Genomic DNA, 25,603 nt, shown 5'->3' on the forward strand with positions numbered 1-25,603 from the left:
CCCAGGTTCGATCCCTAGGTAGGGAAGATCCCCTGGAGAAGGAAATGGCAACCCACTCCAGTACTCTTGCCTGGAAAATCCCATGGATGGAGGAGCCAGGTAGGCTACAGTCCACGGGGTCGCAAAGAGTCGGACACGACTGAGCGACTTCACTTTCCATATTATGGGGGTATGCATATTTCTTCAAAATACTGGTTTCATTCCTTTAGATATGCACCCGGAAGTGAGATTGGTGACTCCTAAGGTAGCTCTACCTTTTGGAGGAACCTCCATACTGTTCTCCATGGTGGCTATGCCAATTTACATTTCCACCAGCAGGGAGCCTGGGTTCCCTTTTCTCCATAACCTTGTCAATGCTTATCTCTTGTCTTTCTGACACTGGCCATTCTAGCAAATGTGGGGTGATAGCTCATAGTGGTTTTGATTAGTTTTCCTTAATGATTAGCTACATTGAGCACCTTTTCATACAGCTGTTGGTCATTTGTATGTCTTCTTCTGAGAAGTGTCTATCAGGTCCTTTGTCCAGTTGAAAATTGGGTTGTTGCATGTTTTGCTGCTGAGTTGCATGTGTTCCTTACATATTTTGGATATTTTGTTATGTGTTCCTTATATATTTTGTTCCTTATATATTAATTAGGGGGTATAACTGATCACTCAGTTTCCATGAAGGAGTAGCTACTACAAGCAAAATGTCCCCTGGATGCTGAAGACAGAAGTTAATTCAGAAACTTTGTCCTAGATGGAACAGCCATCTTGGCCATGACTGTGAGAAAATAAGAAGCTTAGGCATTAATTACACAAGGTCATTTCATCTAGTCCTCTGCCTCCAGTGGGTAAAATGCTTAAGATAGCCTCAAAAGCACAGATCTAGGGAGGTAATCTTCAATTTTTTCCCTAGACTATTTAAAACTTTGATCAGGTGGATTAATGAACTCTTGGGTAGTGAGCTGGAGAGCTAAAAAGGGGAAACCATAATTATACACATAGGTGTTGAGAGTAGAACCCAAATGTGACTACTTTGTAAACAGTTTTTAGATACCCACATAATCCACTTAATAGCTATGTGTTCTATTTAGGCTCCTGAACAAACTCCATTTCCCTGTGAGTGCCGTAGTAGAATCTACCTCACAGAGCTATTGTGAGAAATAAATGAAATTAGAAATAGGTAGCCCATAAGTGTTAGCTATTATTCACAACACTTTTCTTTTTTTTCATCATCCAAACTTATTAAGCCTGACTATGTTCACTGAAATAGCCACTGGGAAAAAGAACTGGATACAGAATTTTTTAACTGAACAAACTTCGATGTCATCTAGTTCATTTTTTTTCCTAATGAACTTTTAATTGTAACTCTGGAAAACAAATTCTAGAAAAGAGAGCTGCCCTAGTAGAAGGAGTTAGGAAAAACAAAGTGTGATGCCATTCACAGAAGCATTGGCTCATCTTAGGTTGCAATAGAAGCCTGTGGTTGTAGGCACAGGGCGTATTTGCCATGCTTAACTATGCCCTAAACACCATATATACCTCCAGTTCCATTACTGACACCTTCAGAAGTTCATGAGTGTTTTCTGGGAAAGACCATTGGCATGTTAGGTAGTCAATAATCTAGACAAGAGGAAGAACTTAGAGAATGTGGATTTTATTATCAACCTGACAAAAGGCAAACCTTGGTAAAAATACTATAGGTCTTCAAATATTTGAAGGACTCATATATCTGAGGCAACAGACTTATTTGCCAGGGTGCACAACAGGGAATAATAAATTTAAATGACTAAGAAAGAGATCTGGGGTTACTATGCTGAGACAGTAAAAGAGAATATGAAATCTAAAGTCAGAAAGCCGACATTCAAGTACTAGCTTGATTTTTCATTAGTTCTATAACTTTAGGCATGGCATCTACACTCCATGAGTCACACAATTCTCATCTATAAGGTAACAAAAGTTAAAAATACTACTCATATAAGAAAGCACATATAAAATGTTTGGAATCTTTTAGCATGATTTGAAAATAGTTTATAACAGTTAGCCACAGGAATGGGGTACCCCATTGCAGAGAGTGTTCATGGAGGGCTAACCAAGTTTCACTGCAGGGCTTCCTTTTACTGGGAGCCAGTTAGCCTCACTGAACTGGAAGGTGACTGCCATACTCCCTCAGCAAGTACAATGTGTTCACGTGATACATACAAATCTCAAAGGTAGGAAAAGTCAGCTACGAAAAGTCACTAATGTCAATAATTTAATTTGGCTAAAGAATGCAGTTAATATCCACAGTCTTTCCAGAATTCATGAACAGGCTAAAACTCTACAAAGATAACTCATTAAACTTAAATCAACAAAGATGAGCTTAACTCAAAAACCCCACAATAGGATCACGTGTTCCAGATCAAATTACAGGTAATTCATTTCACCCAAACAGTATCTCCACACTTGTGCTGCCAATCTGGAAAATATATAGAATTTTCTGGATTGTAAAAGCTCTGTCAAAAATCTCAAATTTCAGCTTTCAGATAGTTGATATTCTCCCATTGCCCATTTGCCTGCTGTAGTCCAATTTGTTTTTATAAGCTCAGACATAAGTAACCTCTGAGTTAGTATGCCTGCCAATTGTTCTGAGTTTACTTACCCTCTGACCGTCTTTTCCAGGTGGACCTTGGGGGCCTTGTATCCCCAGGGAACCCTACAAGGAAAAAAGGACACATATTAGTAGATTGTTTCAAGCATGCCTACCTTGCAAAGAATGTTGTGAAAATTAATACTAATTTTATTGGTTATACAAAAACTTTTAAAGTGATCTGAGCTCTTCCAAGCTTAGATTATACAATACATTAATAATGGTGAACTTTTCCTTCTTTGACTGGTTTATCTTCAGAGTTAACACGACAAAAGAAAAGAAAGATTCGTAACCAGTGTCCACTCCCAGGGATGACGCTCATATGATTACAACCATGTCTTTTTATTTTTAATCAACCTGCTGTCAATAAAAGGTAACAACATTTACAGGCAGAGAAAAAATGCCTCTTCATGCATTTAAACTCCATAAATGCAACAGCATTTTTGGTTGAGAGTGGCTCTGTAGTTTTCCTCTGAGAAAACAGCTGGTTATGACATTGGTTTCAACATTCATCTATTTACAACACTTAATTTTTAGCATCGTAGACATTATTTAATACTTTCTAATGAAAAGTATTTTTTCAAGTGGTAGAAAAAAATAACCATTTTTTTTTCAATTATACAAAAGGCACAGGAAATCCCAGGTGCGCTAATCTGAATCTCCTGAGTCTCACAGATAACTACTATTACACAGAAATCCTCAGCACAAAAACCAGAATGATGATACCGCTGCTGTTTAAAGTCTTTGGAATTGATGGCTAGTTGTTACCCCTCTGGAGGCTTCTCAATCTCTCTGGCTGCTTCCTCCTTCCCTATTAAGCCTTTCAGTGTGAGGGTTTAGGCCCATTTTCTCCCCATTCTCCTGCCATGATCTCGTATTATGCCATGGACTTTGGATTCTCCAGGCCAATGATGCCAAGATTTTTACTAAATTTATGTTTGAGCTCGTAGGTCCACATATCCAATTGCCCGCATGATACACCCACTCTGCTCTCACCAGCATTTGAATTTAGCACAGCGATACCACATTTAGGACCCTCCCACCAAAACTGGGGCCTTTTCCAGCACCCCGACTCTGTAAACCCACGCACCATCCTGCTGGAGCTTTGTTGGGAACCTAGAACTCATCTTCCACACTTGCCTCTCTCACGTCTCTTTCACATCCAGTCCCCGAGTCCAACAGATGTAGCTCCAGATAGATGGATTTGATCCATCTATTACTCTCCTCTATCCTTCTGCTCCATCACCCGCTTGCTTGCTCACCTGTAAGAGCTTTCTAGGCGGCACTAGACACAGACCCCTCCATCCTCCAGGGCACAAACTGACCTCAAGAAAACCCAGCCTGATCTTCCCTGATTGTCCACATAAAGAGATGAACGCCTTTTTTTTTTATTATTATAAATTTATTTATTTTAGTTGGGGGCTAATTACTTTACAATATTGTAATAGTTTTTGTCATACATTGACATGAATCAGCCATGGGTTTACATGTGTTCCCCTTCCTGGACCCCCCACCAACCTCCCTCCCCATCCCATCCCTCTGGGTCATCCCATTGCCCCGGCCCTGAGCCCTTGTCTCATGCATCGAACATGGAATGGTGTTCTGTTTCACATATGATAATATACATGTTTCAATGCTATTCTCCCAGAACGTCCCACCTCACCTTCTCCCTCAGAGTCCATAAAATTGTTCTATGCATCTGTGTCTCTTATTCTGTCTCGCATATAGGGTTATCGTTACCATCTTTCAAATTCCATATATATGCATTAGTATACTGTATTGTTGTTTTTCTTTCTGGCTTACTTCACTCTGTATAATGGGCTCCAGTTTCATCCATCTCAGTAGAACCGATTCAAATGTATTTTTTTAATGGCTGAGTAATATTCCATTGTGTATATGTACCACAGCTTCCTTATCCATTCATCTGCTGATGGACATCTAGGTTGCTTCCATGTCCTGGCTATTGTAAACAGTGCTGCGATGAACATTGGGGTACACGCGTCTCTTTCAATTCTGGTTTCCTCGGTGTATATGCCCAGCAGTGGGATTGCTGGGTCATATGGCAGTTCTATTCCCAGTTTTTTAAGGAATCTCCACACTCTTCTCCATAGTGGCTGTACTAGTTTGCATTCCCACCAACAGTGTAAGAGGGTTCCCTTTTCTCCACACCCTCTCCAGCATTTATTGCTTGTAGACTTTTGGATAGCAGCCATTCTGACTGGTGTGAAATGATACCTCATTGTGGTTTTGATTTGCACTTCTCTAATAATGAGTGATGTTGAGCATCTTTTCATGTGTTTGTTAGCCATCTGTATGTCTTCTTTGGAGAAATGTCTGTTTAGTTCTTTGGCCCATTTTTTGATTGGGTCGTTTATTTTTCTGGAATTGAGCTGCAGGAGTTGCTTGTATATTTTTGAGATTAATTGTTTGTCTGTTGCTTCGTTTGCTATTATTTTGTCCCATTCTGAAGGCTGTCTTTTCACCTTGCTTATAGTTTCCTTTGTTGTGCAAAAGCTTTTAATTTTAATTAGGTCCCATTTGTTTATTTTTGCTTTTATTTCCAATATTCTGGGAGGTGGGTCATGGAGGATCCTGCTGTGATTTATGTCGGAGAGTGTTTTGCTTATGTTTTCCTCTAGGAGTTTTATAGTTTCTGGTCTTACGTTTAGATCTTTAATCCATTTTGAGTTTATTTTTGTGTACGGTGTTAGGAAGTGTTCTAGTTTCATTCTTTTACAAGTGGTTGACCAGTTTTCCCAGCACCACTTGTTAAAGAGATTGTCTTTTCTCCATTGTATATTCTTGCCTCCTTTGTCGAAGATAAGGTGTCCATATGTGCGTGGGTTTATCTCTGGGCTTTCTATTTTGTTCCATTGATCTATATTTCTATCTTTGTGCCAGTACCATACTGTCTTGATGACTGTGGCTTTGTAGTAGAGCCTGAAGTCAGGCAGCTTGATTCCTCCAGTTCCATTCTTCTTCCTCAAGATTGCTTTGGCTATTCGAGGTTTCTTATATTTCCATACAAATTGTGAGATGATTTGTTCTAGTTCTGTGAAAAATACCATTGGTAGCTTGATAGGGATTGCATTGAATCTATAGATTGCTTTGGGTAGTATACTCATTTTCACTATATTAATTCTTCCAATCCATGAACACGGTATATTTCTCCATCTGTTTGTGTCCTCTTTGATTTCTTTCATCAGTGTTTTATAGTTTTCTATATATAAGTCTTTTGTTTCTTTAGGTAGATATATTCCTAAGTATTTTATTCTTTTTGTTGCAATGGTGAATGGTACTGTTTCCTTAATTTCTCTTTCTGTTTTCTCATTATTGGAGTATAGGAATGCAAGGGATGTCTGTGTGTTAATTTTATATCCTGCAACTTTACTATATTCATTGATTAACTCTAGTAATTTTCTAGTAGAGTCTTTAGGGTTTTCTGTGTAGAGGATCATGTCAAGAGATGAACGCCTTATCGCATCAGTCTTAAGGTGCCTGTACTTGCCCTTTAAGTTATTTATCATAATTCCCTTTAAACGATTATTCAGGAAATGATTCACCAGGCTGTAAGGACAATGGTAGAATCATTGTCTTATTTAACACCAGGTACTTGTTAATTATTGAAAAAAATCATAATGAGAAATCCATCCACTGTTAGAAGAAAAAAAAAAAGCTTTTGGGTAAAGCTGACACTTTTAAAGGGTTTTTAAAATATGTATGATTAATCTACTATATATTAAGAGCCTTAAACTCTGGAATATGAGAAATCTAGTAAAGACACACTTGAACATCTGAATTCACCTTCATCCCTTCAGGAGAAGCATTATTATCTAATTTTTGAAAATTAGGATTCATTTTTATAATGTAACCATTTTCCTTAAAAGTCATAACTACATTTAAATTAAAACATCAGGTATGCTTGTGAGAATGTATTTATTATGTATGCATTTTTTTTGGTTTTTCATAGAAATTAAATTTTCATAAATATCATGGCATGGCAATTTTACTATCTAATTTTATTTAGAATAAAAATATCACAAATATATTTTAATTTTTCACTCTGATAGCTTTTCTTTGATTAAAATTGTCAGAATTTAGTATAAAGTCTGTAACTAATTTTGAAAAAGCATTTACACAAAAAATCCCGCATGTATCACCAGTGCTCGTGTATGTGTGCCCAGTCCTCAGTCAAGTTCTATTCTTTGTGACCCCGTGGACTGTAGCCCACCAGGCTCCTCTGTCCATGAGACTTTCCTGGCAAGAATACTGGGATGGGTTGCCATTACTTCCTCCATGGGATCTTCCCGACTCAGTGCTCGAACCCATGTCTCCTGTGCCTCCTACACTGCAGGTGAATTCTTTACTGTTGAGCCACTTGGCAAGCCACCAACAATGCTCAGTGTTCCCCAAATCTTCCTGAGTCTTCCTCCAGAAAGTATTCATAAAATGTGGAGAAGGAAATGGCAATCTACTCCAGTATTCTTGCCTGGAAAAATCCCATGGACAGAGGAATCTGGTAGGCAACCATCCACGGGGTCTCAAAGAGCTGGACGTGACTGAACAACTGAGCAAGCATTCATAAAATGTATGTATTTATTATTTTACCTATTTTTGGAAAAATTAATGTTACAGGGGCATGTAGAGCCTATGTTTTATTGATTTAAGCAGGAATAAAAACCAGGGAATGAAAAATGTGATCAGTTCTGTTTTTTCTTTTTTTTTTTTAACCAAAAAAACCTGCCAAATGATAGATAACCAAAGAAAGTTGCCTAATTACGTCAACTTTAGGATGGTAAATTCCTGACATGATAAGAAAAACAAGTTTTAAAATCAAAATGTACCCAAGATTAATTACAAGATAATTACAACGGCTTGTGTCATTTTTTAAAGATTGACGCAATCTTGGCTTCAGATAAAACTCTTACCCTTTACCCTTGGAAGCTATTATAATTTCATGAATAGTCAAACTTACACATAACATTTTTGATATACATCCAAATGTTGACAGATCTTGCATTGTTTTTAAATGTGAGCTACTAAAACATACACACACTGAACATTCATCAAGGGAGTACAATTAATTCTGAGCCACATGTAATAAAAATTCCACTCCCTTTATTAGTTAAGAAAAATTACATAGCAAAAGCCTACATAAGATGAAAATATTAAACTTGACTTGGAATGTATTCAATGGATTAAAAAAATTTATGACAAACTTTTTGTTAAAAGCCCCAAAGTAAGATATGGTATACTCACAGATAAACCCACTAACATGCCTCCCAGACAGTCATGATTCTGAGTCCTCCCCCACTCCTGACCTTTGCTAACTCTAGGACCCAGCAAGGAATTTGATGAAAAAGTGGGATTATTTTTCATCTCCAATGATATTTTTAATCCAATTCACTATTTTCAATTCAGTTAAGTTCAGTTGCTCAGTTGTGTCTGAGTCTTTGCGACCCCATGAACCGCAGCACAACAGGCCTGCCTGTCCGTCACCAACTCCGGAGCCTACTCAACTCATGTCCATGGAGTCGGTGATGCCATCCAACCATCTCATCCCCTGTCGTCCCCTTCTTCTCCTGCCCTCAATCTTTCCCAGCATCAGGGTCTTTCCCAACGAGTCAGCTCTTCACAACAGGTGGCCAAAGTACTGGAGTTTCAGCTTCAACATCAGTCCTACCAACGAACACCCAGGACTGATCTCCTTTAGGATGGACTGGTTGGATCTCCTAGAAGTCCAAGGGACTTTCAAGAGTCTTCTCCACACCACAGTTCAAAAGCATCAATTCTTCAATGCTCAGCTTTCTTTATAGTCCAACTCTCACATCCATACATGACAACTGGAAAAACCATAGCCTTGACTAGATGGACCTTTGTTGGCAAAGTAATGTCTCTGCTGTCTATTTGGATTATCCATGACCAAATTTTAATCCTAGCTCTATTACATTAATATTCAGAATATTTTTGATCTGATTTTATTAAATATTATTAGTTGATTTACAAAGAAAAATAATGTCAGTACTATCATTAGTAAAACATAGGTCCACCAACTATAGAAAAATCATATTTTTTTCCAGAATTATGAAATTAAAATTTGAGGATGATCCAACCAGTCCATTCTAAAGGAGATCAGCCCTGGGTGTTTATTGGAAGGACTGATGAAGCTGAACTCCAATATTTTGGCCATCTGTTGTGGAGAGCTGACTCATTTGAAAAGACCCTGATGCTGGGAAAGATTGAGGGCAGGAGGAGAAGGGGACGACAGAGGACGAGATGGTTGGATGGTGTCACTGACTCTATGGACATGGGTTTGGGTGGACTCCGGGAGTTGGTGATGGACAGGGAGGGCTGGCGTGCTGCGGTTCATGGGGTTGCAAAGAGTTGGACATGACTGAGTGACTGAACTGAACTGAACTGAACATTATTTGCAATTCTTCAGCTAACTATTCCTTGCATTTAGTAATGTCAAACAATGGACTAACCTATCACTGAGCAAAACTTATACCAAGGCTGAAACTCCTCATATTAAACTTGGGCAGAGCTCAGAATTTGCCTCAGAACACTTCAATAATTCCTTCTTTTTCTAACCTTGTAAATACCATTATATGTATATTTTACTCATCCTCTTAGTTGACTATGAGTTTTATAGGACAAAGAATCACTTTTTTTTCTCTCTTTTACCATACTTACAGAAGATAATTAGTAAGTACTTATAAAACTAGATCATAAGGAACTAAACAGAGATAGAATAATACTAAGCATCAGTGGTAGTATGAAGCAGGTTCCTGGTCTACATATAATTATATTTATTTTCAAAACTTTGCCTTGGACTTAAATACCACATTGGAGAACTTTCAGTCTTGTCTCTATGTCTCATCTGAAGTGATCATTCCACTCTCTGATGTCTAAGAGTAAAACTGCCTTACGGTTCATCTAAGAATTAATCATCTACTCTTATTGTAATTGCTCTGATTCTTGATCTGGATTTTGGTATCATGGGTATGTTCAACTGTTCTTATTCTTGATCTGTATGTTGGTAATGTGGATATATTCAATTTGTAAAAAATCTTTTGAACTACAACTTGTGATATATACTCTTCTGCATATATGCCATACTTCAAGAAACAAACAAACAAACAAAAACTCTGAAGTCTGTGAAAGCTCAAATTAAAAAAAAAATTTATCATCTACTACTTGTGACATCATCTCTATTATGATTATTTAAATCTTTGACTACTATTAAAGTTTTACATGTTTATACTATTTTCCTATTCAGAGAATCATGTATTAAGTATCTTTGTGCATATAGAATCTTTGCATAATCTATGCATTATTTTCTTCTTCAGTTAAATTTGGTGAAGAATAATTCCTATCCTTTTTTTTTTTTTTTTTTTACTTTTTCCGTCTACTTAGGCTATATGAAAATAACTTTAAACTGAGTTATTCCTAAAATTTTACGATCATAAAGATTTATTGCCCTTTCTGAAAGAGAAACTTAAGACTGTATTTAGGATATTCATGATGTAAACATCTCCATACAAGCATTCATTTTTAAACAGAACTCTGGACATTAGAAATGTTGACAAGGAAAGGAATTCCTAAAGCTGTTACCTCTTTTAGCTAGGATAAAACTATGCAAAAAATAGTCCCAACCAGCTAAACCATTTTAAGTCCTAGTGGGTTGCTATTACAGTGTGTTACACTGGACAATCTGATCATTATTTAAGACAGGCGAGAGCTTATCATCATGAAAGCCCATGTAAATATTTAACTGAGAAATTACTTAGAATTAACTGGTTCACAGCAGAATTTTGAAGTGTTTAACAAATACAGACAATGTTTCATAGAGTTAATAGGGTAGATTAATTGCATTTTAACACATTTTCATTTGTGAAATGAGGGCAAAATATATTCATAACTTCTCAATCAAAAAAAGGAGCTGAAGTAAAAAATGAAAGTTTCATTTTAAAATATTCTTTGTACTCTCTTGCCAGAAATGTTGCAGAGCATATGATCCCTAAAACCCACTTCAACAAAAATGTTATGCAAGTAGGTGTATTTTAAGTGTTATGATTATTACTTTAGAATATGCTTCATAGGCCTGAAACACAAAATTAAGCAGAATCTGTATAAATTCTTTGGCTACCACCACGGCATTTTTTGTCTTTCTAATAGCATGTACAAAATTAAGATGGAAAACAAAGTTATTGTCTTTATAGAAAATTTCATGCTTCTAATATGAGAATAATGGGAACAAATTTCATAAGTCGGAAGTATCAGAAAAAAACACAAAAACAAGTAAGTAAAAGTATAATAAAGTCCACAGTCATGGGAAGTGATTTTCATATAAGTTCTGAGAAGCGGCATTTAAGAATGTTTATGATGAGAAAGGAGTGGCCGGTTTTATACTATTTCACAGAATTCTCAAGACTAACACAAGAAAGAATTTTCCTTAGGGTGTGTAAGTATTCAGCAAAGGAATTCTACATTACACATAAAAAGCTTATCATTTTATCATAAGCAGTTGTCACACATTAAGAAATAGATGCTTTTGAAATAAAAACAGTAGAACCTTTTCTATATACTGAAAAAGCCCTTGCAAACCTTTTCAGTAACACTGATAAGAGAAGGATAAGAAGAGCTGACACCAGAAAGAAAGCTTTATGACAGATTTGTGTGAACAGGAATGTTTCAATCATTCTCAGTCACAGTAAACAGGTTCCATAAGTGGATGGACAATTTTATCTTACCTTCAACAATTTAAAAAATGGAGGTCATTCACTGTGCTTTCAAAACTTAACAATTTCATTTGAAAGCTTTGATAGCAGTTTAGACATGAAACATGATGAATTATTGTTCCTTGTGATTGCAGGGTAAATTTTTTTTTTTTTTTTATTTGCAAGTTTATTTTTTTTTATTTTTTTTATTTTTTATAAATTTATTTATTTTAGTTGGGGGCTAATTACTTTACAATATTGTAATAGTTTTTGCCATACATTGACATGAATCAGCCATGGGTTTACATGTGTTCCCCTTCCTGGACCCCCCACCCACCTCCCTCCCCATCCCATCCTTCTGGATCATCCCATTGCCCCGGCCCTGAGCCCTTGTCACATGCATCGAACATGGAATGGTGCAGGGTAAATTTTAACACTAATCTTTTTCTATGTTTTCTGAACTCAGAAATCACGTTTCTTCTTATTATATAGATTCTGAAATAGCATTTCTTCAGTCACTATTGTTTCAACCAATAAAAACTAGAAATATTATAAATTAAATAACAGAACATAGTCTCTGACTCTGAAATGCTGTGGGACATCTGTATGTCCCACAGATTTTTCTCTAACAGTGACTTTTCCCTCTATGATGAGGCACTCCACTTCAAAAGTTATATATATATATCCTCTGTTCCATTTCCCTCTGCATATTATCTAGCAATATGGACTGTATATAGGAGGTGTTGAATGGATGAATGACTGCTAAGATTCTGATTCTTTATACTTCTCCTGGTACTTCTGCTCTACTGAGGATATTAATTGCCATAGCTACAGAAATTCCAATTTAGAAACCTATATTCTTCATCCTCAAATCCCACTTGGTACCAAAATAATCCAAGTTATTTAAAATTCTTATGTGGTAGTACTGCAAAGTAGTTGCTACACTTCTATTTGGAGGAGTTTGCCCTTCATCAGAAGAAGAAATATAAGCTTCTTTCTTTAATTTATCTCACACTGATGAGGATTAAGTACTTACTTTTTGAAAATACAACATGAACTGCAGAGATTAAAGTATCCATGTAAACCATTAATTACAAAGAAATAGATCCAACTGAGTTATTTTAAATGCTTATTATCATCTAAAATAATGTAGTTTCCTATTTGGCAATTATTCTTGACTCACTTTTATTGATTAGTCATAAGCAATTTCATATTTTACTAATTTCATATTTGTAATTATTCTTGGCTATGAAAATCTTTATGTTGGTCCTAACTTAATACATGAAATAGTTTGATTTCAGTTAAACTCAAGGCTCTGTTGATAAGTAAAAAATTGGTGGGCCATGGTCTGTCAAATCCATTTGTATCATCTGCCTTAATGATTTATGTGAGGGAGAATATGATTGATTAGTTTTAATGATTAGTTTGATTCTCATAACAATCTGTACCTTGGGCTGGCTTTGTATAGTTCAGTGACGACAGGACATAATTCTACTGCAGAAAGAGGGATAGTCTGTACATAGGCTGTTTTCATACATCTTCCAATGTCTTCTGAAGAATAGACATAATGATAGAAATAATATTCTAAATGTAATAATATCAATAACGTTTGCATTTGGGCTATGCAACATAAATGACTAGGCTGAAGGAAATAAGATAGTAAATTTAGGATTAAAACAGAAATCAGTACAGAGACATCTATACACCATATAAAAGACTTAGGAGTTTAATCAGATAACTCAAGATGGTATATACAATATGAGGTTAAGTAAGCTGCAATTGAGTAAGGTGGTGAAAACCAAACTTCCAATGGGGAAGATGTTCTATACTATAACAAAGAAAAAATTCTATTTTGTTCCATTGATCTATATTTCTGTCTTTGTGCCAGTACCATACTGTCTTGATGACTGTGGCTTTGTAGTAGAGCCTGAAGTTAGGCAGGTTGATTTCTCTATTTCCGTTCTTCTTTCTCAAGATTGCTTTGGCTATTCAAGGTTTTTTGTATTTACATACAAATTGTGAAATTATTTGTTCTAGTTCTCTGAAAAATACCGTTGGTAGCTTGATAGGGATTGCATTGAATCTATAGATTGCTTTGGGTAGTATACTCATTTTCACTATATTGATTCATCTGATCCATGAACATGGTATATTTCTCCATCTATTTGTGTCCTCTTTGATTTCTTTCACCAGTGCTTTATAGTTTTCTATATATAGGTCTTTTGTTTCTTTAGGTAGAGATCAATGGAACAAAACAGAAAGCCCAGAGATAAATCCACGCACCTATGGACACCTTATCTTTGACAAAGGAGGCAAGAATATACAATGGAGAAAAGACAATCTCTTTAACAAGTGGTGCTGGGAAAACTGGTCAACCACTAGTAAAAGAATGAAACTAGAACAACTTCTAACACCATACACAAAAATAAACTCAAAATGAATTAAAGATTTAAACGTAAGACCAGAAACTATAAAACTCCTAGAGGAAAACATAGGCAAAACACTCTCCGACATAAACCACAGCAGAATCCTCCATGACTCATGTCCCCGAATATTGGAAATAAAAGCAAAAATAAACAAATGGGACCTAATTAAAATTAAAAGCTTCTGCACAACAAAGGAAACTATAAGCAAGGTGAAAAGACAGCCTTCAGAATGGGACAAAATAATAGCAAACGAAGCAATGGACAAACAATTAATCTCAAAAATATACAAGCAACTCCTGCAGCTCAATTCCAGAAAAATAAACGACCCAATCAAAAAGTGGGCCAAAGAACTAAACAGACACTTCTCCAAAGAAGACTTACAGATGGCTAACAAACACATGAAAAGATGCTCAGCATCACTCATTATCAAAGAAATGCAAATCAAAACCACAATGAGGTACCATTTCATGCCAGTCAGAATGGCTGCTATCCAAGAGTCTACAAGCAATAAATGCTGGAGAGGGTGTGGAGAAAAGGAACCCTCTTACACTGTTGGTGGGAATGCAAACTAGTACAGCCACTATGGAGAACAGTGTGGAGATTCCTCAAAAAACTGGAAATAGAACTGCCATATGACCCAGCAATCCCATACACACTGAGGAAACCAGAATTGAAAGAGACACGTGTACCCCAATGTTCATCACAGCACTGTTTATAATAGCCAGGACATGGAAGCAGCCTAGATGTCCATTAGCAGACAAAGGGGTAAGGAAGCTGTGGTACATGTACACAATGGAATATTACTCAACCATTAAAAAGAATACATTCTAATCAGTTCTAATGAGGTGGATGAAACTGGAGCCTATTATACAGAGTGACATAAGCCAGAAAGAAAAACACCAAGACAGTATACTAATGCATATATATGGAATTTAGTAAATCGGTAAAGATAACCCTGTATGCGAGACGGCAAAAGAGACACAGATGTATAGAACTGTATTTTGGACTCTGTGGGAGAGGGTGAGGGCGGGATGATATGGGAGAATGGCACTGAAGCATGTAAATTATCATATGTGGAACGAATCACCAGTCGAGGTTCGATGCATGATACAGGGTGCTCGGGGCTGGTGCACCGGGATGACCCAGAGGGATGGGATGAGGAGGGAGGTGGGAGGGGGGTTCTGGAAGGGAACACATGTACACCCATGGTGGATTCATGTCAATGTATGGCAAAACCAATACAATATTGTAAAGTAAAAAAATAGAAAAATAAATAAATTTAAAAAAACAAAAAATTCTAAATATTAAAATATTGATTGAGGACTTTTCACTTTTTAACTTCTTTTGACCTCCATTCTTTCTGCCAAAGGCATTAATTTTACTCAGGAAGATTAAGGGAATAATAGTATAAATGTAAAGACAATGGAAGAGTCAACATAGATACAGATGGGAGCTGGAAGTTAGACTGTATTAGCAGAAGAGTGTTTCTAAATGTCAAGTACCTTATCACCATGTATCAGGAGATGTTCCCATAGATCATAAAGTTTAACCATAAATCACACAGCACAGGGGAAGGAGCAGATACAAGGGTACTTCTATCCATTTGGAAAGGGAATGGAAAAGAGGGTCTTTCCCCTCGGTCTCCCTGAATGAAGAGTTTCAGGAGAATAATGGTGAGGTAATCAGAAAACAGAATTCTTGTTTTCTCTCTTCTTAGAAAACTAGAAAGAAAAAAGAATTCAGAAAACATCAGATGTCTCAGCAACATCACTGATGCTAAAAGACAATGGAGCAAAACTTTTGTACTTTTGATAGAAATAATTCTCAATCTTGAATTCTATACCAAGACAAACTATCAACTGAATGTGAGTAGAACAGACACATCTTTAGACATGTAAAAGCTCAGAAAATTTACTTCCGTTTTACATTTTCTTAATAATTTGCTCGAAGATGTGTTCACATAAATGAAAGAATAAAATGAAGACAGGAGATGGCAAGGCAAAGAAACATTGGAATCCACCCAGGAAAAAAATAAAGGGAATCACAGAATGAGAATTTCATAGTCGGCCTAGAAAGCTTGTAGCCAAGGATGAGTAAGAGGTCTGAAAGGGACTCCGTCCGGTGAGAGATTTGCAAAGTATGGAAGATAACTGCAGGGGAAATACATAACTAGAAACACCAGAAAACAACAATAAAACAATTCAAGAAAGGAAAGTACACTACTTGGCTCTGCAAATACTAATATTCATGCAGTCATAAAATGTGAACATTTTATATTTTTACAATAAGAATAATACTATAACTCCTTTAACCATTCACCTGTGGTGGGCATATAGATTGTTTCCATTCTTTTACTATTTCAAACACTGTTTAAATTTTACCCTTGTATGTGCATAATTTGATAAATGAGGGAGACTATCTGTAGCTATATTTTCTGGTTCAAAGAAAATTTGAAATGTTGATAAGCAGAATCAAATCTTCATCCACAGAGACTGCATCCTGGCATTCTTCTCTCAGACTATATGAGTGTGTTTCTTTACATTTGTGTACATATACTGTACTATCACCCAAAAACTAGAACTAACACCCAAAAAAGATGTCCTTTTCATTATAGGGGACTGGAATGGAAAAGTAGGAAGTCAAGAAACACCTGGCGTAACAGGCAAGGTTGGCCTTGGAGTACAGAATGAAGCAGGGCAAAGGCTAATAGAGTTTTGCCACAAGAATGCACTGGTAATAGCAAACACCCTATTCCAACAACACAAGAGAAGACTCTACACGTGGACATCACCAGATGGTCAACACCAAAATCAGATTGATTATATTCTTTGCAGCCAAAGATGGAGAAGCTCTATACAGTCAGCAAAAAAAAAGACCGGGAGCAGACTGTGGCTCGGATCATGAACTGCTTATTGCCAAATTCAGACTTAAATTGAAGAAAGTAGGGAAAACCACTAGACCATTCAGGTATGACCTAGATCAAATCCCTTATGAGTATACCGTGGCAGTAACAAATAGATTTAAGGGTCTAGACCTGATAGACAGAGTGCCTGATGAACTATGGACAGAGGTTCGTGACATTGTACAGGAGACAGGGATCAAGAAAATCCCCATGGAAAAGAAATGCAAAAAAGCAAAATGGCTGTCTGAGGAGGCCTTATAGATAGCTTGGAAGAGAAGAGAAGCGAAAAGCAAAGGAGAAAAGGAAAGATATTCCCATCTGAATGCAGAGTTCCAAAGAATAGCAAGGAGAGATAAGAAAGCCTTCCTCAGTGATCAGTGGAAAGAAATAGAGGAAAAAAACAGATTGGGAAAGACTAGAAATCTCTTCAAGAAAATTAGAGATACCAAAGGAACATTTCATGCAAAGATGGGCTCGATAAAGGACAGAGATGGTATGGACCTAACAGAAACAGAAGATATTAAGAAGAGGTGGCAAGAATACACAGAAGAACTGTACGAAAAAGATCTTCATGACCCAGATAATCACGATGGTGTGATCACTCACCTAGAGCCAGACATCCTGGAACGTGAAGTCAAGTGGGCCTTAGAAAGCATCACTACGAACAAAGCTAGTGGAGGTGATGGAATTCCAGTTGAGCTATTTCAAATCCTCAAAGGTGATGCTGTGAAAGTGCTGCACTCGATATGCCAGCAAATTTGGAAAACTCAGCAGTGGCCACAGGACTGGAAAAGGTCAGTCTTCGTTCCAATCCCAAAGAAAGGCAATGCCAAAGAATGCTCAAACTACCGCACAGTTGCACTCATCTCACATGCTAGTAAAGTAATGCTCAAAATTCTCCAAGCCAGGCTTCAGCAATACATGAACCGTGAAATTCCAGATGTTCAAGCTGGTTTTAGAAAAGGCAGAGGAACCAGAGATCAAATTGCCAATATCCGCTGGATCATCAAAAAAGCAAGAGAGTTCCAGAAAAACACGTATTTCTGCTTTATTGACTATGCCAAAGCCTTTGACTGTGTGGATCACAATAAACTGTGGAAAACTGTGAAAGAGATGGGAATACCAGACCATCTGACCTGTCTCTTGAGAAACCTGTATGCAGGTCAGGAAGCAACAGTTAGAACAGGACATGGAACAACAGACAGGTTCCAAATAGGAAAAGGAGTACGTCAAGGCTGTATATTGTCACCCTGCTTATTTAACTTCTATGCAGAGTACATCATGAGAAACGCTGGGCTGGAAGAAACACAAGCTGGAATCAAGATTGCCAGGAGAAATATCAATAACCTCAGATATGTGGATGACACCACCCTTATGGCAGAAAGTGAAGAAGAACTAAAGAGCCTCTTGATGAAGGTGAAAGAGGAGAGTCAAACAGTTGGCTTAAAGCTCAACATTCAGAAAACTAAGATCATGGCATCTGGTCCCATCACTTCATGGGAAATAGATGGGGAAACAGTGGAAACAGTGTCAGACTTTATTTTTTTGGGCTCCAAAATCACTGCTGATGGTGATTGCAGCCATGAAATTAAAAGACCCTTACTCCTTGGAAGGAAGGTTATGGCCAACCTAGATAGCATATTTAAAAGCAGAGACATTACTTTGCCAACAAAAGTCCGTCTAGTCAAGGCTATGGTTTTTCCAGTGGTCATGTATGGATGTGAGAGTTGGACGGTGAAGAAAGCTGAGTGCCGAAGAATTGATGCTTTTGAACTGTGGCGTTGGAGAAGACTCTTGAGAGTCCCTTGGACTGCAAGGAGATCCAATCAATCCATCCTAAAAGAGATCAATCCTGAGTGTTCATTGGAATGTCTGATGTTGAAGCTGAAACTCCAATACTTTGGGAACCTCATGCGAAGGGTTGACTCATTGGAAAAGACCCTAATGCTGGGTAGGATTGGGGGCGGGAGGAGAAGGGGACGACAGAGGATGAGATGGTTGGATGGCATCACCGACTCGATGGACATGTGTTTGGGTAGACTCTGGGAGTTGGTGATGGACAGAGAGGCCTGGCGTGCTACAGTTCATGGGGTCGCAAAGAGTCAGACACGACTGAGCGACTGAACTGAACTGAACTGTACTATCAAACTCTTAGACTTTTACTGATCAATTTTTTTTATTATGGTAAGAATATTTATCATGAGATCTGCCCTCTTAATAAAATTCTAAGTGTACAACATAGTATTGCTAACGTTGAGCACAAAGGTATACAGCAAATCTCTAGAACTTATTTATCCTGTATAACATGCACTTTCTATTTTTTACTGTAGTTCCCTAATTTCCCCTCCTCCCATCTCCTGGCAACCATCATCTACTCTCCGTTTCTATGAGTTTGCCTATTTCAGATACAAGTGGAATCAGACAGTCTTTGTCCTTCTGTTGAGTGGCTTATCTCACTTAGTGTCTTTCAGATTCATTCATGTTTTAGAATAGGACAGGGTTTCCTTCTCTTTTAAGGCTGAATAATATTCCACTGTACATATACACCAGACTTCCCAGGTAGCTCAGTGGTAAAGAATCCACCTGCCAAGCAGGAGATGTGGGATTGATTCCTGGATAAGGAGGATCTCCTGGAGAAGGAAATGGCAACCCCCTTCAGTATTCTTGCCTGGGAAATCTCAGGGACAGAGAAACCTGGTAGGCTACAGTCCATACGGTCACAAATATTTGGACATGACTTAGTGACTAAACCACCACCACCACCTATGCACCACATTTTCTATCCAATTATCCATCAATGGACATTTAGGTTATTTTCATATTTTGGCACAGACATAGAAAAAAGATCCTCAACACCACTAATCATTACGGAAATGCAAGCCAAAACCACAGTGAGATACCATCTCACATGTGCTAGAATGACTACAGCTGGAAAAAAAAATGTTAACAAAAATGCGGAAAATTGAAACACTTGTACACTGTTGGTGGGAAGGTAAAATGGTGCAGCTGCTATTAAAAACAGTATAAAGATTACTAGAAAAACTAAAAATAGAATTACCATGTGACCCAAAACCCTACTTCTGAGTATATATCCAAAGAAATTCAGAGCAATAATAAACTTGCAGGTGAAAACTAGTATTACAGAGTCATTTTAGTTCACATTGATCTATTATAAGTGAATTAAGATGTTCTTTGATATGTTGAATGATCTTATTCTTCCTTTTGTAGGAACTCTGTTAACACACTTTTTAAAATCATCACTTTGTCTTTAGATTCAGCTTTGTGCTTCAATTGAGTTCAATTCAGTCACTCAGTCATATCTGACTCTTTTTGACCCCATGGACTGCAGCATGCCAGGGTTCCCTGTCCATCACCAACTCCTGGAGATTGCTCAAACTCATGTCCTTTGAGACGGTGATGCCATTCCACTATCTCATCCTCTGTCATCCCCTTCTCCTCCTGCCTTCAATCTTTCCCAGCATCAGGGTCTTTTCCAATGAGTCAGTTTTTTGCATCAGGTGGCCAAAGTGTTGGAGCTTTGGCTTCAGCATCAGTCCTCCCAATGAATTTTCAGGACTGATTTCCTTTAGGATGGACTGGTTAGATCTCCTTGCTGTCCAGGGGACTCTCATGAGTCTTCTCCAACACTGCACTTCAAAAGCATTAATTCTTCACCACTCAGCTGTCTTTATGGTCCTACTCTCACATCCATACATGACTACTGGAGAAACTATAGCTTTGACTAGAAGGACCTTTGTCGGCAAAGTAATGTCTCTGTTTTTTAATATGTTGTTTAGGTTGGTCATATCTTTTCTTCCAAGGAGCAAGTGTCTTTTAATTTCATGACTGAAGTCACCATCTGCAGTGATTTTGGAGCCCAAGCAAATAAAGTCTGTCACTATTGCCATTGTTTCCTCATCTATTTGCCATGAAGTGATGAGATGGGATACCATGATCTTCTCTTTCTGAATATTGAGTTTTAAACTGACTTTTTCCACTCTCCTCTTTCACTTTCATCAAGAGGCTCTTCAGTTCCTCTTCACACACTGCCATAAGAGTGGTGTCATCTGTGTATCTGAGGTTATTGATATTTCTCCCAACAATCTTTATTCCAGCTTGTGCTTCATCCAGCCCAGCATTTCACATGATGTACTCTGCATAAAACGTAAATAAGTAGGGTGAGGATATATAGACTTGATGTACTCCTTTCCCAATTTGGAACCAGTTTGCTATTCCATGTCCGGTTCTAACTGTTGCTTCCTAACCTGCATACAGATTTCTCAGGAGGCAGGTCAGGTGGTCTGGTATTCTCCTCTCTTGACGAATTTTCCACAGTTTGTGGTGATCCACACAGTCAAAGGCTTTGGCATAGTCAATAAAACAGAAGTAGATGTTCTTCTGGAACTCTCTTGCTTTTTCGATGATCCAACAGATGTTGGCAATTTGATCTCTGATTTTTCTGCCATTTCTAAATTCAGCTTGAACATCTGGACATTCTCAGTTCATGTATTGACCAAGCCTGTCTTGCAGAATTTTGGGCATTACTTTGCTAGCATGTGAGATGAGTGCAATTGTGCGGTATTTTGAGCATTCGTTGGGACTGTAATGAAAACTGACCTTTTCCAGTCCTGTAGCCACTGCTGAGTTTTCCACATTTGCTGGCATACTGAATGCAGCACTTTCACGGCATATTCTTTTAGGATTTGAAAGAGCTCAGCTGGAATTCCATCACCTCCACTAGCTTTGTTCGCAGTGATGCTTCCTAAGGCCGACTTGACTTCACATTCTAGATGTCTGGTTCTAGGTGAGTGATCACACCATCATGATTATCTGGGTCATGAAGACCTTTTTTGTACAGTTCTTCTGTGTATTCTTGCCACCTCTTCCTAATATCTTCTGCTTCTGTTAGGTCCCTACCATTTCTGTCCTTTATTGAAATCATCTTTGAATGAAATATTCCCTTGGTATCTCTAATTTTTGAAGATCTCTAGTCTTTTCCATTTTACTGTTTTCCTCTGTTTCTTCGCATTGATCACTGAGGAAGGCTTTTTTATCTCTCCTTGCTATTCTTTGGAACTCTGCATTCAGATGGGTATATCTTCCCTTTTCTCCTTTGCCTTTAGCTTGTCTTCTTTTCTCAGCTATTTGTAAGGCCTCGTCAAACAACCATTTTGCCTTTTTGCATTTCTTTTTCTTGGGAATGGTCTTGATCACTGCCTCCTCTACAATGTCACAAACCTCCAACCATAGTTCTTCAGGCACTCTAACAGGTCTAACCCCATTGAATCTATTTGTCATTTGCACTGTATATTTGTAAGGGATTTGACTTAGGTGATAGCTGAATGGTCTAGTGGTTTTCCCTACTTTCTTCTACTTAAGTCTGAATTTTTCAACAAGGAGTTCATGATCTGAGCCACAGTCAGCGCCAGGTCTTGTTCTTGCTGACTGTATAGAGCTTTTCCATCTTTGGCTGCAAAGAATATAATCAATCTGATTTCGGTGTTGACCATCTGGTGATGTCCACGTGTAGAGTTATCCTTTGTGTTGGTGGAAGAGGGTGTTTGCTATAACCAGTGTGTTCTCTTGTCAGAACTCTACCAGCCTTTGCCCTATTTCATTCTGTATTCCAAGATCAAACTTGCTTGTTACTCCAGGTATCTCTTGACTTGCTACTTTTGTATTCCAGTCCCCTATGATGAAAAGAACATCTTTTTTTGGTGTTAGTTCTAGAAGGTCTTGTATGTCCTCATAGAACCACTCAACGTCAGCTTCTTTGGCATAACTGGTTGGGGCATAGACCTGGATTACTGTGATACTGAATGGTTTGCCTTGGAAATGAACAGAGATCATTCTGTCATTTTTGAGACTGCACCCAAGTACTGCATTTCAGACTCTTTTGTTGACTATGAGGGCTACTCCATTTCTTCTAAGGGATGATTCTTGCCCACAGTAGTAGATATAATGGTCACCTGAATTAAATTCACCCATTCCAGCCCATTTTAGTCCACTGACTCCTAAAATGCTAATGTTCACTCTTGCCATCTCCTGTTTGACCACTTCCAATTTACCTTGACTCATGGACCTAACATTCCAGGTTCCTATGCAATATTGCTCTTTACAGCATCGGACTTTACTTCCATCACCAGTCACATCCACAACTCGAGGTTGTTTTTGCTTTGGCTCCATCTCTTCATTCTCTCTGGAATTATTTCTTCACTCTTCTCTGGTGGCATATAGGGCACCTACCAACCTGGGGAGTTAATCTTTCAGTGTCATATCCTTTTGCCTTTTCATCCTTTCCATTGCATTCTCAAGGCAAGAATACTGAAGTGGTTTGCCATTCCCTTGTACTTACTGATGTCAGAACAAAGGAAATGGCCTTTACAGATTACACAAGCCTAGTTAACTCTGCAGAACCCTTGAAGAATGCCAGGGTGGCTGCTTAAATATTGAACAGATAATTCTGAATTCACAAAATCAGTGAGAACTCTCTGTGAATTAAGAATGAACTATACGGTGCATTTTGGTGTTTTATGCACTAATGGGTAAAGTAGTTGCCTTGTCTGTTTATTGATTTTTTGTGAATGTTAAATAAGAAAATGCATGCTAATGGTTTTTTATATTGACCAAAGAGGCTAATCCTTGAAAAAATATTAGAATCCTGAGACTTCGTTAAATACATTTGAGAGCTTAACTCCATTTCTGTGGAAATTATATTGAAGTTCAATGGACAAATTAGTCCATATGCAAGTATTGTTTTAAACATAACCTTTTAGAAATGGGGTCAAACCTTACCCTACATACTCACATTTATTTTATAGAGTGAATGAATTAATGCCATGTCAGTGTACCTCCACTTCAGTGCACATAACATCCATGAGATTAGTTTCAATGTGTCACATACACCCTCCAGGATGCTGTTTCTGTGTCACTTTTCAATCTGCTGGGTTGGTAAAATGATGTATCTTCCAAATAACCAGAATGTAATTCTATGAAAGCCAGGAACAAACCCTTTAATTTTCAAGCTACCAATCAAACACTAAGAAGTTGGCATGAAAGTAAATTATAATTGATGTTTTCTTAATATTTCAATGAAATGGAGCATTCAGAAAGTTATTTTCAAGCTTCTGAAAAACAATAACTAGTGTATCAAGTGAACAAATCAAGATAATTTGAGTCAGTGTACTAACAGAAAGCTGTAACAAGCAAACAAACAACAGTGAGTAAAAAACAACATGAACAGGGTAGAAAAAGACTCTCCTATTAGCACAGAACCAAAAGGCAGATGATCTAGTGCAAAGGTCCTCAACCTCTAGGATCTAATATCTGATGATCTGAGGTGGAGCGGATGTAATAATAATAAAGTACACAGTATATGTAATAGGTTTGAATCATTCTAAAACCAACCTCTTCACCCTGGTCCATGGGAAAAATAGTGTCTTCCAGGAAATGTCCCTGGTGCCAAAAACCTTGGGGACCGCTGCTCTGACCCAAGAGTCCATCATCAATTCAACAAACCCTTTGATGATGTTCATACACTCACAATCCAAAATAGGAACAGGATGGGAACTGACACTATTGAGTACCTGCTATCATGTCAGGAATTCTACTAACCACTTTACATGATTTTATTTAATTCTATAACTTTAAGAAATATAACTTTCCCTTTTAATAGATGAGAAAACAAACTTCCTAAAGATAACACCAAAAATAAGTGAAGGACCTGAGGTCTAAACTCAAGTGTGTCTGACCCTGAAGCCCTATTCTACCTTGATAACATTCTACTTCCACTTCCAAAGAATTATTTGTAACATATGATTTATTTGAATATGTGTAGTCTTAATCCATGAATTGCATTTCAGGTCAATCTTATATTTAAGATCCTCAACATTATTGATATATGAAGATATTAAAAATTGCAGAATATATTATACAGGGAAACTAACAGTGGTTGTGAAACAGGATGACATTCTATTTTAAAAAAATGGAACTAAAAGCCAATAGCATAGACTGAAGGGAAGTTAAGAATAGCAAAGCTGACATTTGAGTATCAGAGCTGGTTAGAAGCTGAATGAGGCAGCAGTACAGTTAGCAGTAGTGTGGTAAACAAAAAAGCAATTATTTGCTAGTATTTGTTTTGGAGACAATTCTCCATAAACTTTTGGCATTTCTGCCTGTGTTATGAGTGAGCACTAACTGCTCGATGTTCTGAGCTACCTTTTCACCCTGCAGGTGGCAGCCTAACCAGAAGGTGACCTAGAGAATTCAGATTTAATTCTAGCTCAGTCACCTAGATGTTCTTGTTGGCTGGATGTGGTCCTAGATTGAAAAGATAATGGCTACTTGGTTTATAACACTGATCACTCAGCACCCTAACAGCAGCCCACCTGGCTAAAGTGAGATACAGAATGGGTCTCTGTAAGTTGTATTAAAATTTGCATGTCCTTACTGATGCACCTGGTTTAATGTTTCAAGTCAAGGGGAAAGATCAATTCAGAAACTTGATAAAATCATCTGGTTTTCTAAAACAGAGTTGGATGTTCCAGGTGATTTTCTCAGCTGGTTGGGTGTGGGATTCTTGGGAACGTGGTGAGATCAATACTACAGGTTCACCTCAGATTGCTTGGCGTCCTATTAATAGTAGCCCTTGTTAAATGCTAGATGAGACAAGTTGAAAGTTTGGTTCCAGCCTCTTTTGGTGAGGCTAATCTGAGAGGCTGAATGAGTGACACACTCATAGGAAAATTTCCCTTTTAAAGTCCAGACAGCAGAGATAGGAGAGGCGGATGTTTTGGGGAGATAGTGGGTCTTTCCATGGCTCTTGCATATTTCTGTGTATCTCGTGAGGGAAGTACAAATTTCCTTTTAGTTCTAAACTATCTTTTTAAGGATGTTTAGCAGCTACTCCTGAGGCTTGGCTGCAAGGGCAACCCACAGAAACATG

General features: G+C 37.7%; 1 protein-coding gene across 3 annotated transcripts in view; it reads right to left on the reverse strand.

Moving 5' to 3' along the window:
* COL19A1 (collagen type XIX alpha 1 chain) overlaps positions 1-25,603 on the reverse strand; it is a 441,848-nt gene that overhangs the window by 192,651 nt on the left and 223,594 nt on the right. For all 3 annotated transcript variants that reach the window (XM_081529388.1, XM_081529391.1, XM_081529389.1), the window contains one exon: positions 2,624-2,677. In XM_081529388.1, coding sequence (XP_081385514.1) covers positions 2,624-2,677 — 54 coding nt within the window. The remainder of the gene's footprint in view (positions 1-2,623; positions 2,678-25,603) is intronic.

This window comes from Giraffa tippelskirchi, chromosome 9 (genome assembly GCF_054371585.1).
Source record: "Giraffa tippelskirchi isolate mGirTip1 chromosome 9, T2T-mGirTip1v1.2.pri, whole genome shotgun sequence".
Classification (NCBI taxonomy): Eukaryota; Metazoa; Chordata; class Mammalia; order Artiodactyla; family Giraffidae; genus Giraffa; species Giraffa tippelskirchi.